The 15382-nt window shown below is 34.2% G+C and overlaps 1 protein-coding gene across 1 annotated transcript in view; it reads right to left on the bottom strand.

Moving 5' to 3' along the window:
* The window catches only part of LOC126726728 (probable LRR receptor-like serine/threonine-protein kinase At1g56130), a 111617-nt gene extending 96664 nt beyond the window's left edge, over positions 1–14953 (bottom strand). Inside the window, exon 1 of the mRNA XM_050432078.1 lies at positions 14935–14953. Coding sequence (XP_050288035.1) covers positions 14935–14937 — 3 coding nt within the window. The 5' untranslated portion in view covers positions 14938–14953. The remainder of the gene's footprint in view (positions 1–14934) is intronic.
* Between the last annotated feature and the right edge of the window lie 429 nt (positions 14954–15382).

Genomic DNA, 15382 nt, shown 5'->3' with positions numbered 1-15382 from the left:
GATATAATATCATCTAGCTTCTTGGTGGTGACCCTCTCTATTTTAGCATTCGCTTGCACAACCTCATTCTCAAGAAATCTCACTTTTGTGTAAGCTTCGGACAACTCACCATTCAGTGTTTCTATCTCACATTTGGCCTCCCTATATCGGATTAGGAGACTTTTGTAGTCCTCTTCAGCCTTCTTCATTTTTCTCACAGCAGCCTTGGCCACCCTTGTGTACTCACCCGACTTCTCCAAGAGTGAGTTATAATTCTCTTGAAGATTTGCTGCGCTTTCATCTTCTTCAGCATCTGATTCTTCAACAATTCCTAGTGATTCATCATCACTATGTTCTCCAAGGTCTCGAACAAGCAGATTTAACTCATCCGAAGACTCAACATGAGCAATAGTCATAAAAACGGAATAGTTCCCCTCTCCATCACAGCTCTCTTCAGATTCTGAGTCAGACGAATCCGAGTCACTCAAGGTCGTGGCATACACTTTGCCTTTCGATTTCAAATAATTCGGACATTCCTTCTTAAAGTGTCCATGCCCGTTACATTCGAAACAAGTGACACCTTGTGTGGGTTGGGATTCTTTTCCATCTTTCTTTTTGAAATCCCTCTTCTCCCTTCCAGAGCTTTGGAATTTTCTTTTATCATCAAATTTGCCATTATTTTTGAATTTCAAAAACTTTCTGAAATTTTTGACAAGGTAGGCTACATCTTTGTCAACCACATCTTCTCCCGATGAGTCTTGATCTTCCACCTTCTCATTAATGGTCTTTAGAGCAAGAGATTTACTCTTCCGTTGATTGGGCAGCGACATCTTATAAGTCTGCAGAGAACCAACCAGCTCCTGTACTTTGATGTCATCAAGGTCCTTGCTCTCTTCAATTGCTGTCACTTTAGCACGAAAACTTTTCGGCAATGATCGAAGGATCTTCCTTACAATCTTTGAGTCCTCCGTTTTCTCCCCCAAGTTGAACTTACTGACAACCACCTCATTTAGCTTCCCATAGAAAGAGTCAAAAGACTCATCCTCACTCATTTTGAGTTCCTCAAACCGAGTGGTCAGCATTTGTAACTTGGTGTCTTTCACTTTCTTCATGCCTTCATAAGTTGTTTCCAGAATCTCCCATGCTTCTTTGGCAATGGTAATGTGAGAAATCCTGTGAAATTCATCTAGAGACACACCACAGAAAATAGCATTGAGTGTTTTACTGTTAGCATTAGATGCAGCAAGTGCTGCCTTATCCCATGTGGATTTGGCTGCCTCAGGTTTGGTCCAACCAATCTCAACAGCATCCCAAACGGATTCATCAATAGAACACAGAAAAGCTCTCATGCGAACCTTCCAAAAAGCATAATTACTACCATCAAAATATGGAGGTGCATTTAGGGAATGAGACCTATCCATCTCAAAAGGGAGTCAAGGATCACACAATGGTAATGAAACCAATAGCAGTGTACCCGCTCTGATACCAATTGAAAGTTCAATAACGTGTACAAAACACCTTTGAACGTTTAGACCCCCAAAATACAACTTAACCAATACAAGCAATATGTCAAACAACTAGTGTGCGGAAACTTAACACATGCTATAATACGAAATTGGTTAAAGACTATCTAAGCCATAACAAAATAAAACCAACAGCAGATAATAAATAGGCAAAGATAGAGAGGAAGGAAGATGCAAATACAAAGACAACACGCGATGTGTTATCGAAGAGGAAACCGAAGTCCTCGGCGAAAAACCTCTCCGCCGCCCTCCAAGCGGTAATCAATCCACTAGAAAATACAGTTGGGATACAAGGACAACAATAGACCCTCCAAGCCTAATCTACCCAGTGCACCTAAGCCCTCCAAGCTTCTTGCTCCAACGAGGTTGCGCCGAACCTTTTTCTTTTCTAGCTTCCTGGATTCCGCTACTAGACCGTAGTGTCAACCAATGAAGATTGGTTCCTTCCTAACTGCTTCCTAGAAATCCAAACAACTGTCTCACAGTGGTGATGATGGTGAGAACCAAGTTTGGTATAATGCCTCTCAAGGATTTGACAATGGAGAGGAAGAGAGTAGGGGAATTTGAAGAGACTCTAAGGTATAGATTGTGGGTGAAACAATCTTGTTTTTCTTTAGGGTTTCTCTCTCAAAATTCTCTCTGGAAGCTCTCTATCAATCGTGGGTACAAGGGGTATTTATACTGGAGTGGGAGAGGAATGTGAAACGTCAGGTTTTACAAAACAGGGGTGGCTCGCGGCTTGACTAAGTCGCGAGATCCAGTTGCGAGTTAACCGTATGGCCAGTTGTCCTGTAGTGCTCCAGCTAGCATGACTGTTCATCTTCCAGCATGCTTGGCACGTGTGCTGCTTCTGGCGGCTTGCAGCCGCGAGTCCCAGCTGCGAGTCTCTGTTTTCTTGCACACTCTTAAGCAATCTTCACTTTATTTCACTCACTACCCTTACAACGAACCCACCTGTATACAGGGTTACTAAATGCTGAATTACAAGCAAATTTGGCACGGAATAAAGCCAATTAGATGGTTGAATAAATTCAACCTTACAATGAAAATACATAATAAATTAGTAATTCTTAAAAAAAAAAATTGTACTATTATTTATTACTAAATTTATATGGATTATTATTGTGCATTTTTTTTTTATATTATGCTTTGGCTACATTTATTATGTATTATATATTATATATTATTTATTTATATGATCAAAATTGGCAATCGGCAGGTAACATGTCACTGACCTCTTTTGCTCTGTACCGAAGTTCATGAAATAGGCTAATAGCCCAAAGGCTGCCAAAAGCCCAAAAGCAAAAAACACACCCCCCAAAAGAATGCACTACATACACTACAAGACAACATTGAAAAAAAAAAAAAAAAAAAAAAACTCTAATAATTAACCATTTAATACCCCACCTACCCCACTTTCCAACCTACAAAGTGGAGAGTTCCTATTGCGGAAATTTCTCTGGAGGCAATTCAGTCCTAACATAACACTGCAAACACAGATCTGAATTAACAAATTTCATGAAAGAATTCATTCACCTAAAGATGTGAAATGGTAATCACTTTCTTTCTCATGCCTACTTTTGGACTTTGTTAAAAGAGGGTGAGAGGAGGATCCACAGCTCACCTTTCATTTGATTTGTCAAATACGAAGTTGTTTGCCAACAAATTCCTACATAATTTTATCCAATGATCCTTAGTCACTATCACAATTGATACTTATTATTAGAGATGATATATAGGATAATAAATTAAAAAATTGGTACAATAGATATTTACAAATGAGCATTGGCTCTTGAAGTCACCATTCTTCAAAAATCAGTAGTTAACACCCATAGATAGACACCCATAGAATGAAAGAAACCAAGTTCAAGTTTCTAACCGGTATTTATTAATATTCTTTAAATTACTATGGTTGGAATAAATTAATTTAATTCTTCAGTTACATTCATGTGGCATATACTAAAATAAATCAGTTAGGTTTATGTCAATATCACTTGGTGTTCATACCTAGGTGTTAAATTCAGAAAAAGATATGAAAGAAAAGAGTACTATCACTTGAGATACATAAAGTCGTCGTAAGTTTGAGTATGTAGTTACCCATAAGGGAAATCCTCCAGACAGATGATTGTAGGACAAATCTCTGCACACAAAGGAATGTGAAAAGTATTGAGCAGACACATAATGCACCCCCACACACCCCAAAAAAAAAAAAAAAAAAAAATCAGAATAAGAAATCTACAAAGCAACTAGACTGTTTTATCAATTGGTCGCATGCCAAATGCAAAACATTCTGATTTGGACACTTTATTGCATGAAATTTAGAAGATACCATACAAAGTAAAAAGGTTTCTTCTTCTTCTTCACTTTTTTTGCCCCTTGATCAATTTAATTTAAGAATTATGCAAACTTGAAATAATAATAACAGCAATTAATTAATTAATTAATATTTTTAGGCATATTTTACATATTTTATTTTTAGTTAGGTAATAAAAATAAAGAAAGAAAAGAAAGTAGAATACTAGAATATGACAATACTATTATTTAAGCAAAAAAGGGGGGGAGTTTCCCCATATTATAGGAAAAGGGAACTTTCACTATTGTTAGGGTTATATTCGCCCAAGTCCATGTATGTGCTTAGGCCCATTGTACTATTCCTAGTGTAATTTTTTTACCAGTCCTTAAGGTTACCAGTTGTATGGATCCTAACTAGTGAAGGAAGAATTGGAGTCATTTGAGGTAGTTGTGGACTCCCAAGAGAAGGTAGAGAGAGTTTAGAGAGAACTAGCTTATCATCTATCTATTACTAAAAGCTGAAGCCTGGCATTTGTTACTACTGAGCTCTTGTTGTGCCACCTCATCCTCACGTCATTCGCCACGTAATTATTATTTATTATTTTTTTCCTTTTTTTTTTACAAAAAAGTATAAATAGATTATTGACTCATCTTTGTCAGTTTTAACATCTATATAAATATATATATATATATATATTTCTTTTTTATTTCCAATTTTCCTATAATTTTTTTAACATTCACTTATTTTTAAAATATTTACTCTTTCTCTAATGTTTCTTCTTCTCTTACCTTTTCATTTTCCCACTACCTTCTACTTTAATATTGTTATTCATCTTTCCCTTCATCTTTCTTTATTTGTCTTTTCTTATCTCTTCCCTCTTACTATAAATTTGTCACTCTTTTCCATTCTTTGCATAGTTTTCTCTTACAAAAAGGTTTTCTCTCTCTCTCTCTCTCTCTCTCTCTCTCTCTCTCTCTCTCTATGTTTTGGTATTTTTATTTTTTATTGCATCTCCACTTTAGGTTGATAAATTTTTGTGTTTTTAAGAACTCTAATTTAGGTTGATACAATTTAGTTTTGTGTTTCAAGTTATTATTATTATTTTGCTCTTTGATTGTTAAATTTTATCCGATTACATTATAAAAAATTAAAGATAGTAGATAAAAATAAAATAGTATTCTATTACATACCATAATTTGGATAATTTAGTGTTTATTGTTATATCTTTTAATTTTTCTTATTTTTTTCTTCTCTTCCATTTTACTCAATATTGAAATTCAACCACACCCTCCTTATCATTAAATTATTTATATTTTATCTCTCTTTTTGTTTTTAAAAATAAAAAATGTAATTTTTTATTGTGCTCATCAAATTGTTCTCATTTTTTTAACATTTATACTTTCTCCAACATTTCTCCTTCTCTTTACCTTTTCATCTTCCCAAACATTCTACCTTGATATCACTCTTCCTCTTTTCTTTTATCTTCCTTTATTTTGTTTCTTTTTATTATCATCCTCTTAGCATAAGTTTGTCATTCACTCTTCCATTCTTTACATTATTTTCTCTCATAAAAAGTAGTTATTTCCTGCTCTTTCTCCCTCAATTTTTTGGTGGATTTTTATTTTTATTTTTCTTGCATCTCTATTTTAGCTTGATAAAGTTTTGTATCCTTTAGAACTCTATTTTGGTTGATGGGATTTAGTTTTGTGTTTTAAGTTTTATTTTTTATTTTTTTTATGACTTTGATTGTTAAATATTATCATATTGCATTATAAATAATTAAAAATAGTATATAAGAATGTACTATTATTATATTACATAGAATTGTTTGGATAAGTTAGTGTTCATTGTTATGTATTTTATTTATTTATTTTATATCATTTTATTAACATTTAAATTTAGCCACATCCCCCATTAAAAAAAAAAAAAAAAAAAAAAAAAAACACCTTTGACATAGCACTAACATATCTATATCTATAACTATTTAAGCCATCCATGATATCTATTTCTTATTAACAACCATAAAATTTACAACTAGCAAGGGAACATACAAAGTAATAAAGAATAAATGAAGAAAGAATAAAAAAAGAAAAAAAGAAATCAAATCAAAACTAATCAAACTCTAACTAGGGAAATTATATATATATAATCATAATCTTCATACACCATGACTTAAAAAAAAATTATTGAATAGTTCTACCTCTCATTTAATGTCTACTTTATACAAATCATCAACCGATAAATATATGATAATGGTAAAAAATGTTATAGATAGGATTATGAAAAATATGATAAAACTATTATTTAAAAAAAAAAAAAAAAAAACTCTTTATAAAGTCTAGGGACTAAAATAATATTTTATCTAAAAAATTATCATGCGCAACGCTCGGGTCTGTGACTAGTTCACATAATGAGCAAGTACAAATACATGATTCTATTTATACTCGAGATCATTGTATTTTTTAAGCAAGATTATCTCTAAATAACTTCTAATCAACAAACCAATTGTAACAAAGTGCTCTAACAACTACCTTAATGAAATTCAATCTTTAGCTTCCTACTTGCCTATTTCCCTCACACATCATGATTCTCACATATAATTCCTACACATGATGCTACTTTCACACGCTTACACACATAATTTTGGCTGTTGACTTGCTTGCACACGACATATGGGTTGGGGTTGCTTGGCAAGCATAGCACAAGGCCCTTACTAGGCTCCCAAGATATCCCTCCCCTTGAAAAGCACCTTGCCCACAAGGTGAGGGAATTGGAGCTGCAAGATATGGAATAACTCTCATGTAACATAATCTGCATGAGTGCCTTGAGTTGACAAGCACCTCTATAGCAACCTTGTTGCCCAGCTTGGTCACTATTCTTTGTAAGATTTCTTTGGGTTTAGGAGAGAGATCCCACTCTTTGTTAATTTGAGGATATGTTGACAAAGGAGTGGTATGTAATTTTCCCAATTTTGGCCTAAGGTAGATACTTGAAAGACTGGATGGATCTGAAATTCAGAGGAATCCTTTAAAGGATCTAAATGGAACAAAATACATTGGTGACAGCTTCAAATGGCTTGAAAGTCCCAAATATTTTTGGCTGTAAGGGATTCTCAAGAACAACCAATCATCCACTGAGTATTCTTAACTAATTATGTGTTTGTCAGCTTGTATAGTCATTCTTTCTTGGGCAGCTACAAGATTGTTTTTGAGGATAGACAAGATCTGCTCCTATGTCTTCAATCGTCTATAATTTGCTAGTACTAGGTATGTGGTCTATGAGCCAAGGGGGTGGAAATTGGAAACCCATACAGGGCTTCAAAGGGAGTTTTGATGGTGGTTGGAAAATTGCTGTTATTCCAATATTCTCCAAGGGCAACCAATCTGACTACTTTTTAGGCTTGTAACAAGTATAGGATCTCAAGTAATGATACTCTACCTAGTTGACCATTTCAGTTAGCCATCTTTCAAAGGATGAATATTGTTAAAAGATACTAAAATACTCACTCACACACAATCACACACAGATTTGCTTGAAATGAAAAGATACACATACCAAGGAGATTCACTTGAAACATAAAAAATAAAAAAGAATAATGTTAAAGCATACTGAAAAATTAGAAGGGTTAACATTAAATATTTAAGATGACATTATTATAATCTCATTGGAACCTAAGAATAATGTTAAATCATATTGAAAGGGAAAACATTAAGAGATTAAGATGACATATTATTATGTTATGAGAACTTACACATTCTGAAGTTCTTCACTCTTTAGGCTAGGAAGTGTTCCAGAGAGGCTATTGTTTCCAAGAATCCTAAACATTTTGATAGTGTAAGAGAAAGCACAGGAGAATTAAAAAAGGACTTGGGGGGGGGGGGGGGGGGGGTGTGGGTGGTGTGCAATTATGGATAAAACCTAAGTCCACGATGATAACAAAAGAGGGCATAGATCAAGATCTTCAAGCAATGGGGACAAAGTGCTCAGCCCTGGCTTAGGTGGTAGAGGGGCAGGTTGGGTGTAGGTCTTAAGTTTGTAACTTTGAATCCTTCTGTTGCAAGAAGAAAGGAAAAACAAGAAGGAAAGGGCATACTTACAAGGATTTGAGAGAACTTATACTGAACAGACCACTTGGTATTTCACCTGTTAAGTTGTTGAAACTCAAATCCCTGAAAAAGTAAGTGATAAATTGAGAGAAACAAATAGAAAAAAAAAGAAGTCTTAGAAATCAGTCAGAATTTAAGGTTTGACTGTCCATTGGAACTTACAGTGTTTTTAACATTTTGTTTTCTCCAATATCAGATGGAATATTTCCAGTAATCAATGCGTTTCTTAGAACTCTATGGGAGAAAATAATAACGGATAATTAGTGCATAGGTGAATGAGTTTAGATTGTATACGTGGTAAAAAAAACAATGTTGGATGGTATATGAGCGAATGGCAGGGTAAGTTTACTTACAGGTCAGTCAAGGACGTCAAATTTTTAATAAAGTCAAGGGAGGAGCTCACATTATATATATCACTGATTCGCCTACACATATACACAAACATTATGAAACTAGTCTTGTTGAGAGAGATAGAGATTACAATAATTTGAAAAATATACTCACAAACTTTGCAATGAGGTCAAGTTAGAAAAACTGGATGGTATTGGACCTTCAAAAGAGTTTCCTTGAATTCTCCTACAAAAACATTTAACGGCTTATCAACAGTTGTATTATAGTAGCTATACTTCTCTGCTTTGGAGGAATGCGTAAAAATCTAGAGATGACTAAAATTTATCATCCATGTAAAATACATTTGAAGATGAAACCAGAAACTTTGATGGCTTACAGTTGTGCTAGCTTTGTCCAGTTTCCAATGAAGTTTGGTATCCTTCCAGTGAAAGGACTGTCTGGTGCCCACCTGAAACCCAAGCATATCTATTGTAAGCTATGCTCATGATAAAAATCTTCATTTACATGAGTAAAATAAATAAATAAAGTGATGTCCTCTTAACAGCATTTGCATGTTTTCAAGGTTGGCAAATGTCGAAGGGATTTCACCACCCAATCCACAACTGTTAATGAAACTGCAAAATTCACAAGCCAATATGATTTAGACATTGCAATTTGACACACTCTTGCATATGATTAAACAGAAGTAAAAGAACGTTAGAACTTACATACGCTCAAGTTTGACCAAATTACCCAGTTCTGGAGGAAGTGTTCCTGAGAAATTATTCGAACCAAAAGACCTGCATGGTATATATCCGAAGAAGTTATATGTCAAAGAAATCATCAAAATTCATATGGTGTATTTTTTTCTCCCAGTAGTCAGTTTCAAAACTGATTTCATTGACTACTTAATTAAATGCAACTTCTAATTAACATTCAAGAGCTTTTTCAATCATATCAAAAAATTCATATGGTGTACCTTTTGGACAATGAGCCTATTATCATGTCAAAAAATTCACAATTATAATCTAGATCACTTGAATATTTATGTAAAACTCTTAACATTTCTAGCAAAACACAATTTGGATAGGAATAATAAAGTGACAACTCAGATAGGGTAGCTAGTATCCAGGCCCAGAATGCTACCTTTTAGGAATTTTCAGGTAAGTCATTACCAATGACAACAAGTAGTATTTTTTGCAAAATGAAACCGTTCTAAAACTCACTTTTACTTTCTATTATATTATTTGCAAGATTTTAAAATGAATCTTCATTCCATAGAATTCAGAGAAGCAATTAACTTCCATCAAAATAAGGCCTTGCTTTTACAAAACAAAACTTTTGATTAATGCTTTCTTTTCAAAGAATAATTGATGTTTCACTGTAGGGTGATTTCGTGTCTTACAGCATATTTAGCTCCTTCAGGTTTCCAAGCTCCTTTGGGATGGTCCCATAGAACATATTGTGGGGAATTGACCTAAAATGATAAAAATAAATAAATAAATCTAGGAATCAACGACCAGATATTCTCAGCAATTATACATTATAATTTACCCACCAGTATTGATCAATTATTTCTATAAATAACATCACATTATATTTATATGGAAGTATCAAAAAGCATAATTAAGGAAATGAAATAATTGTTAAAATGAACAAATAGTAAACAGATTATAACTGGAGAGGACAAACGAATTTTGGTATGAAAAATGTCCAAGACAGCATACGTTGCTGGCTTAATGAGTAACTGTCTAAGGTAGCAATAGAAGTGCTAAGGCATGATAATTCTTGTTACATGTAATGTTTCACCTTTTTGAAGCAAGGGTAATAGAGGATTTGAGGAGCCTTGATAATTAATTGAATATCAACGCATGTTAGGCACGCATTATGCATGTTCCTGTGTTGCTTGCGATATGGATTTGAGGAGCCTTGATAATTACTTGAATTTTTTGTTGTGAAGATTCATATTATTTGAAATTCATTTGCTGGGGAAACTCTCTCTATATTCTATAACCCCTTTTCGTAATGCAGAAGGCCTTTGAAAATTAGATATGAGCTAATTCTCCTCTTAACAACTCTTAAAATAAAATAGACGGCTAGGTTTAGGCCTTTCATTTCATCCCCTCTCTCCATCCACATGATGGGTACTTGCATTCATCCACGACACAAGCAAAGGTTCTACCGAACCAAAATGATTCGTGGTCAGATAGTTTATATTGCACTTAACAAGTTGGATATGTTTTACATATGTTTTACTGAATATATCTTTATGTTACCTTAGTCACTGAAGAAACATGAACCTACTCTAATAGATGACAAGCATAAAGTCAAATATTTGCTTCAAAGTATGAACTATATATATGCCTTCTTTCAATACTTACAAATACTGCAATGCAGATAAATTTCCAATAATGGTTGGCAAGGGGCCCGTGAGGAAATTTTGATCAATGATCCTACAGATGTAGAACAAAATTATCATCTTTAAATCTGAATCTCTCATTCAAATGAAAATTTCAACAATCTAATAAACAATAAGTTTCGTTTCCCACCTTAAAAAAGACAAATAGAAAAAATGAGTTAACTATCATAAATCAAATGCAGAGAGTGAAGAAATCCATACAAGAAGGTAAGAAATTTCAAAGCCACAAGTTGTTCTGGAATCACTCCTCGTTTGTTCAAGGAAAACACTCTCCTGGAAAAATATAAGAACAGCTAGCTTGCAATAAGTAAAGAAAATGATATGTCTTCAAAAAGATATGTTAAGGTTAGTATGTGATAGACTACCACTTATTCCAAAAGCTTATTGATTGAAAAATGGTGAATTTAATCACTTCACCATTATCGTAACAATCCCATCATGTGCCAAGAGATTTATGGCTCATTGACTCTATCGATTCTCTCTCATGAGGAGAAATTGGGTTCAAATCCCCCCTCTCCCACTTGTTATAAGCCAAAAAACCCCCTTACATATGGGCTCAAAATTGCCTTCAATAAATAGGATCCAGCATATTGAATAACTTTTAAATGCAAGGAAGAGTGAGACAAGACTCAAATTCAACAGTATCCATTCTGATACCATAGTAAACTACCCTTTGTCCCACAAAAGTTTAAAGTGGTAGTAAAATGTGAATTAAATCCCTTATAATACTAAGGAGGAGAGTTGGGCCTAAGAAGAAATGAGGAATGAAAGTAGGGCACTATGTATCTATTAGGACTTAGGAGACATGTCTCCACTCTCCAATGTTGAGTGAGAATCTCTTGAGGTGTAACATTATGGATGGGCGATGGCACCCAAACATTTTTTCATGGCCTCTCTAAGAGAATTGAATATACTTTAGCTTTCCAGGAACTGAAATTGTAGTGAGATATCTCAAGGGGTCAACATGGAATGAGACAATATACTCCACAATCTACTTTTGGAGTTTGAGTAAATCTTAATTCTTAACTACCCATATATGTGAATCTCAAATGGAAAAATGGAGTTTGTTTCCGTGGTTGCATTATAACAAATAACTGTTAATTGTCCATGAATGGAAGTTTAGATTTGAGAAATTGGCACAATACTACGAGATGAGAACACATGTCCAAAACTTGGGACTTGTTTGCATCATGTGGGGTCCATTACACTTTTTTTTGGCTGAAGTGGGGTCCATTACTCTAGAACATTAGACCCCAAGCTAGTTTATGGATGGAATTTGGTGATTAAAATGCAAACTACTAGTATTTATTCTCTTTTGATGTTCTATTATTAGAGAGAGAGAGAGAGAGAGAGAGAGGCATACATTTTTGTAATATGGCAGATGGTGCCATTGCTATAGGTGCAGTTGCATTTGATAGATGGGTTATTGATTGGGTCTTCAAAATCAGTTTCATTTACGGCAGATCCGCTACATGGATCTCCACTTATGTTCCACAATGCCACTGCTTTTGCATCCCATTGTTGGAATATTGAGTTCAATGCCCTCACTGTAACACAACCCTCAATATCATCGCATCACTATCACATACTAAAATGATATGACCAAAATATAAAGACGTTCCAAATTCCAAAATACACTTTGATATAAAACAAAATTCAAATTCAAAATTTCTTGCAAAAGAACTTGACCAAATCCAGTATATAATATATGGCCAAGGCCCAAGATCTTTTCTCTTATATATTTGGGGATGAGATTGTTATGTAGCCCAAGGCCCAAACCCCGTATATAACTATAGATGGCCAAGGCCCAGTACACTTTTTTTTTTTCTATGTAGCCCAAGATCTATTTTGGATAATCCTTAAGGCTAAAGCACGTTAAACATTTCACCAAAACAACAGTTTTAAAAATCTCCTATCAAGTGATAGTGCACTATTAACGAGTAATAACATCTATCCCTTAAGTTATGTCTGTGATTTCCTTTCCCTCTCCTACTATTTATCTATCACCAATACAAATAAAATAAATAAATGAAGCAATCTCTCTCTATTCTCCGTAAATTGTTTACTAAAATTTAATTAAGACTTTTTTTTTTTGGGGACAAAATCTAATTAAGACTTGACACAAGGAGAATATAAATTTGGGTGTGAAAATGGATGTGTCTAGGGTTAATTTTTCTCTCTGGAGTTATAAATATTATTATATTATCTTTTTTAGTTGTTTCTATTTGATTTATGAGTGTGTTTGTTCTATATTCATCATATCTTTCATTTTTTATTTGGTCAAGGAATAAGTTGCCCAATTCATAGATTAAATTTTAATGGACAATTAGTGGATCATTTGGTTATGAATTATCGATTTTTTTTTTTTTTCCTTTTGAGTTTCACTCAATTCATACTTTATTTTTTTTCAATCTATATAATAACAATAGATTTATTTGTTAGAGTTCTTTTCTTCTTCTTCTTCTTTATATATATATATAGAAATATAATGACTTTGGTGACCCTTTTTTTGTTTCCTTTGCTGCATTTAGGGGAAAAAAAAAAAGTTCGTTCTTTTAAAACTATCATAACTACAGACCACTAGCACTCACTAATCTCTGACCCAATCAACATTCTTTCCGAAATTCTCATCAATCACACACTTTCCGAATCCCATTACTGTGGGACCACCTTAATTTGCTGCACTCTCAACCACCTGAGTCCCACCCTTCACTGTACAACCTCCCTCAACAACCTCAAAAATTCACAACAGAGGACGTAGCTCACAGAAAAATCAGACAATGGCAACAAGAACGGTCAAACCAACCATTCTCCTCTTATCTTTTGTCATCATCTCAGCCGTCCCTTGCGTCACAGTCTCCTTCCTCCAAATGGGCCCCACGCTTCCTCGGCAGATTCTCACAACCACCGAATCAACAACAACAACAGTACCGATACGAAACCAAGTACTTTTCGCAACGACTCGACCACTTCAGCTTCTCCGAGTTCCCAAATTTTCCACAGCGGTACCTTATCAACACCGAGAGCTGGGTGGGCCCAGAGCGCCTTGGGCCCATCTTCTTCTACGGCGGCGATGAGGGAGACATCGAATGGTTCGCCGAAAACACCGGCGAACCATTTAGTGCATAATTCTTTACTAAATTAATATGGGCAATAATGGCGGTTCGCTTCTACTGCGGCAGCGGTTTTTAATTTTGCTAAAATCTTGTAAAATTCCATTTAGTGCATAATTCTTCAGTTAATTAGTATGATTTTTGTAGTGACTAAAACTAAGAAAAGTGGTCGTTTATATCCTTATGATTTCATACACTTTGTCCTCCAAAAGTTACAATAAACTTCGTTCAATTTAAATTAAATTAATACATTTTGGTAAATTAATAAAGTCATAACATATAAATTGATACAATTTTGCACGGAGGTTTTTTTTTTTTTTTTTTTGAGAAACAAATACACACATAAGGGGAGGAAAAGAAATTCTAACACAAATACGCTCCACAATTTTGCATGAAGATTTTGAGGAAAGAAAAAAGTTGATGCAATTAAAGTAACAAATAATTGATGATGTGATATCAAGTTCGCACCAAAATAATTGAGTGAGTCCTTGCTAAAATCTCTTAATATCTCATACAAAGCTAGGAATAAAAATGGACAGATTTGGCTTTGCCAACGTTTAAATTAAACCCCATGTGATGTGCTTGCTTTACTGCAATTTCATATTGAGCCAACTCTATACAGATTTGGTTTATTACAATTCATATATACAGATTTGAGAGGTTCATATCAGTATATTGAAATGAAATGAAATGAAGAATTTATTACAAAATACACAAAGAGAGAGAGTAGTACCTTCAGAAGGGTCTGTGGTTGGAGTTTGGGCGTTTGAGATGTCAAACGATACTAGGAAGAACAACAAGAGACAGTAACCATAAGCAAATATTGAAGAAGACTTTGGCAAATTTCGGCCAGTACCAGATTTTGGCTTAAAAAAAATAAAATAAAAATAAATCAATTCATTGATTTCATTCGGCCAGCATACACTTTGATTTTTTTTTTTTTTTTTTCTGAATTTTTTCATCTTATTTCAAACATAAACTTGACATTATCAAATGATATGTTAGGAAAAAAAAAAAAAAAAAAAACCCAGAGAAGTAGACAGCAGAATCTCAGATCAGTACCAAATCATTTGTTAGGAAAAAAAAAAAAAACCAGAGAAAAAGAAGAAGAAGAAAGCAGAAATCCAAGCTTTGGCAATATGGTGGACGAAGTGGAAGTTAATTTGCTTACCATTTGAAATCTCTTCTTCGAGGCTTGTGTGAGTTGTCTCTACTCTCTAGAACTTACAAAGTGAGAGAGTTTCATTTATGAGACTTGTAGTTGTAAATGACAAATAGAGCTTTGAAAAGTGATATTCTGTGTTTGGTTGCTGTAAAACGTTTTCCAGAAAATACATATTTTTCGGAAATGCTAATTTCCGGAAAAGGAAAATGTTTCCATGTGTTTGGTTGCATTTCAAAAAATTTTCCGGAAAATATTTTCTAGTGTTTGGAAAAGAAAAAGGAAAACACAAATCCAGAAAACACAAGCCACAACCCAAAAAAAAATCATCAACGATCGCGATCCGAGATCGCGATCAACGTCGCGATCTCGCGACGGTGCGATCTCGCGTTCGCGAGATCGCGCCGTCGATCGTGATCTTGATCCGACGCGATCTCGCGAAGGCGAGATCGCAATC

This window comes from Quercus robur, chromosome 5 (genome assembly GCF_932294415.1).
Source record: "Quercus robur chromosome 5, dhQueRobu3.1, whole genome shotgun sequence".
Taxonomy (NCBI): domain Eukaryota; kingdom Viridiplantae; phylum Streptophyta; class Magnoliopsida; order Fagales; family Fagaceae; genus Quercus; species Quercus robur.
The sequence above is the reverse complement of the archived record's forward strand: the minus strand, read 5'-3'. Positions and strand labels throughout refer to the sequence as shown.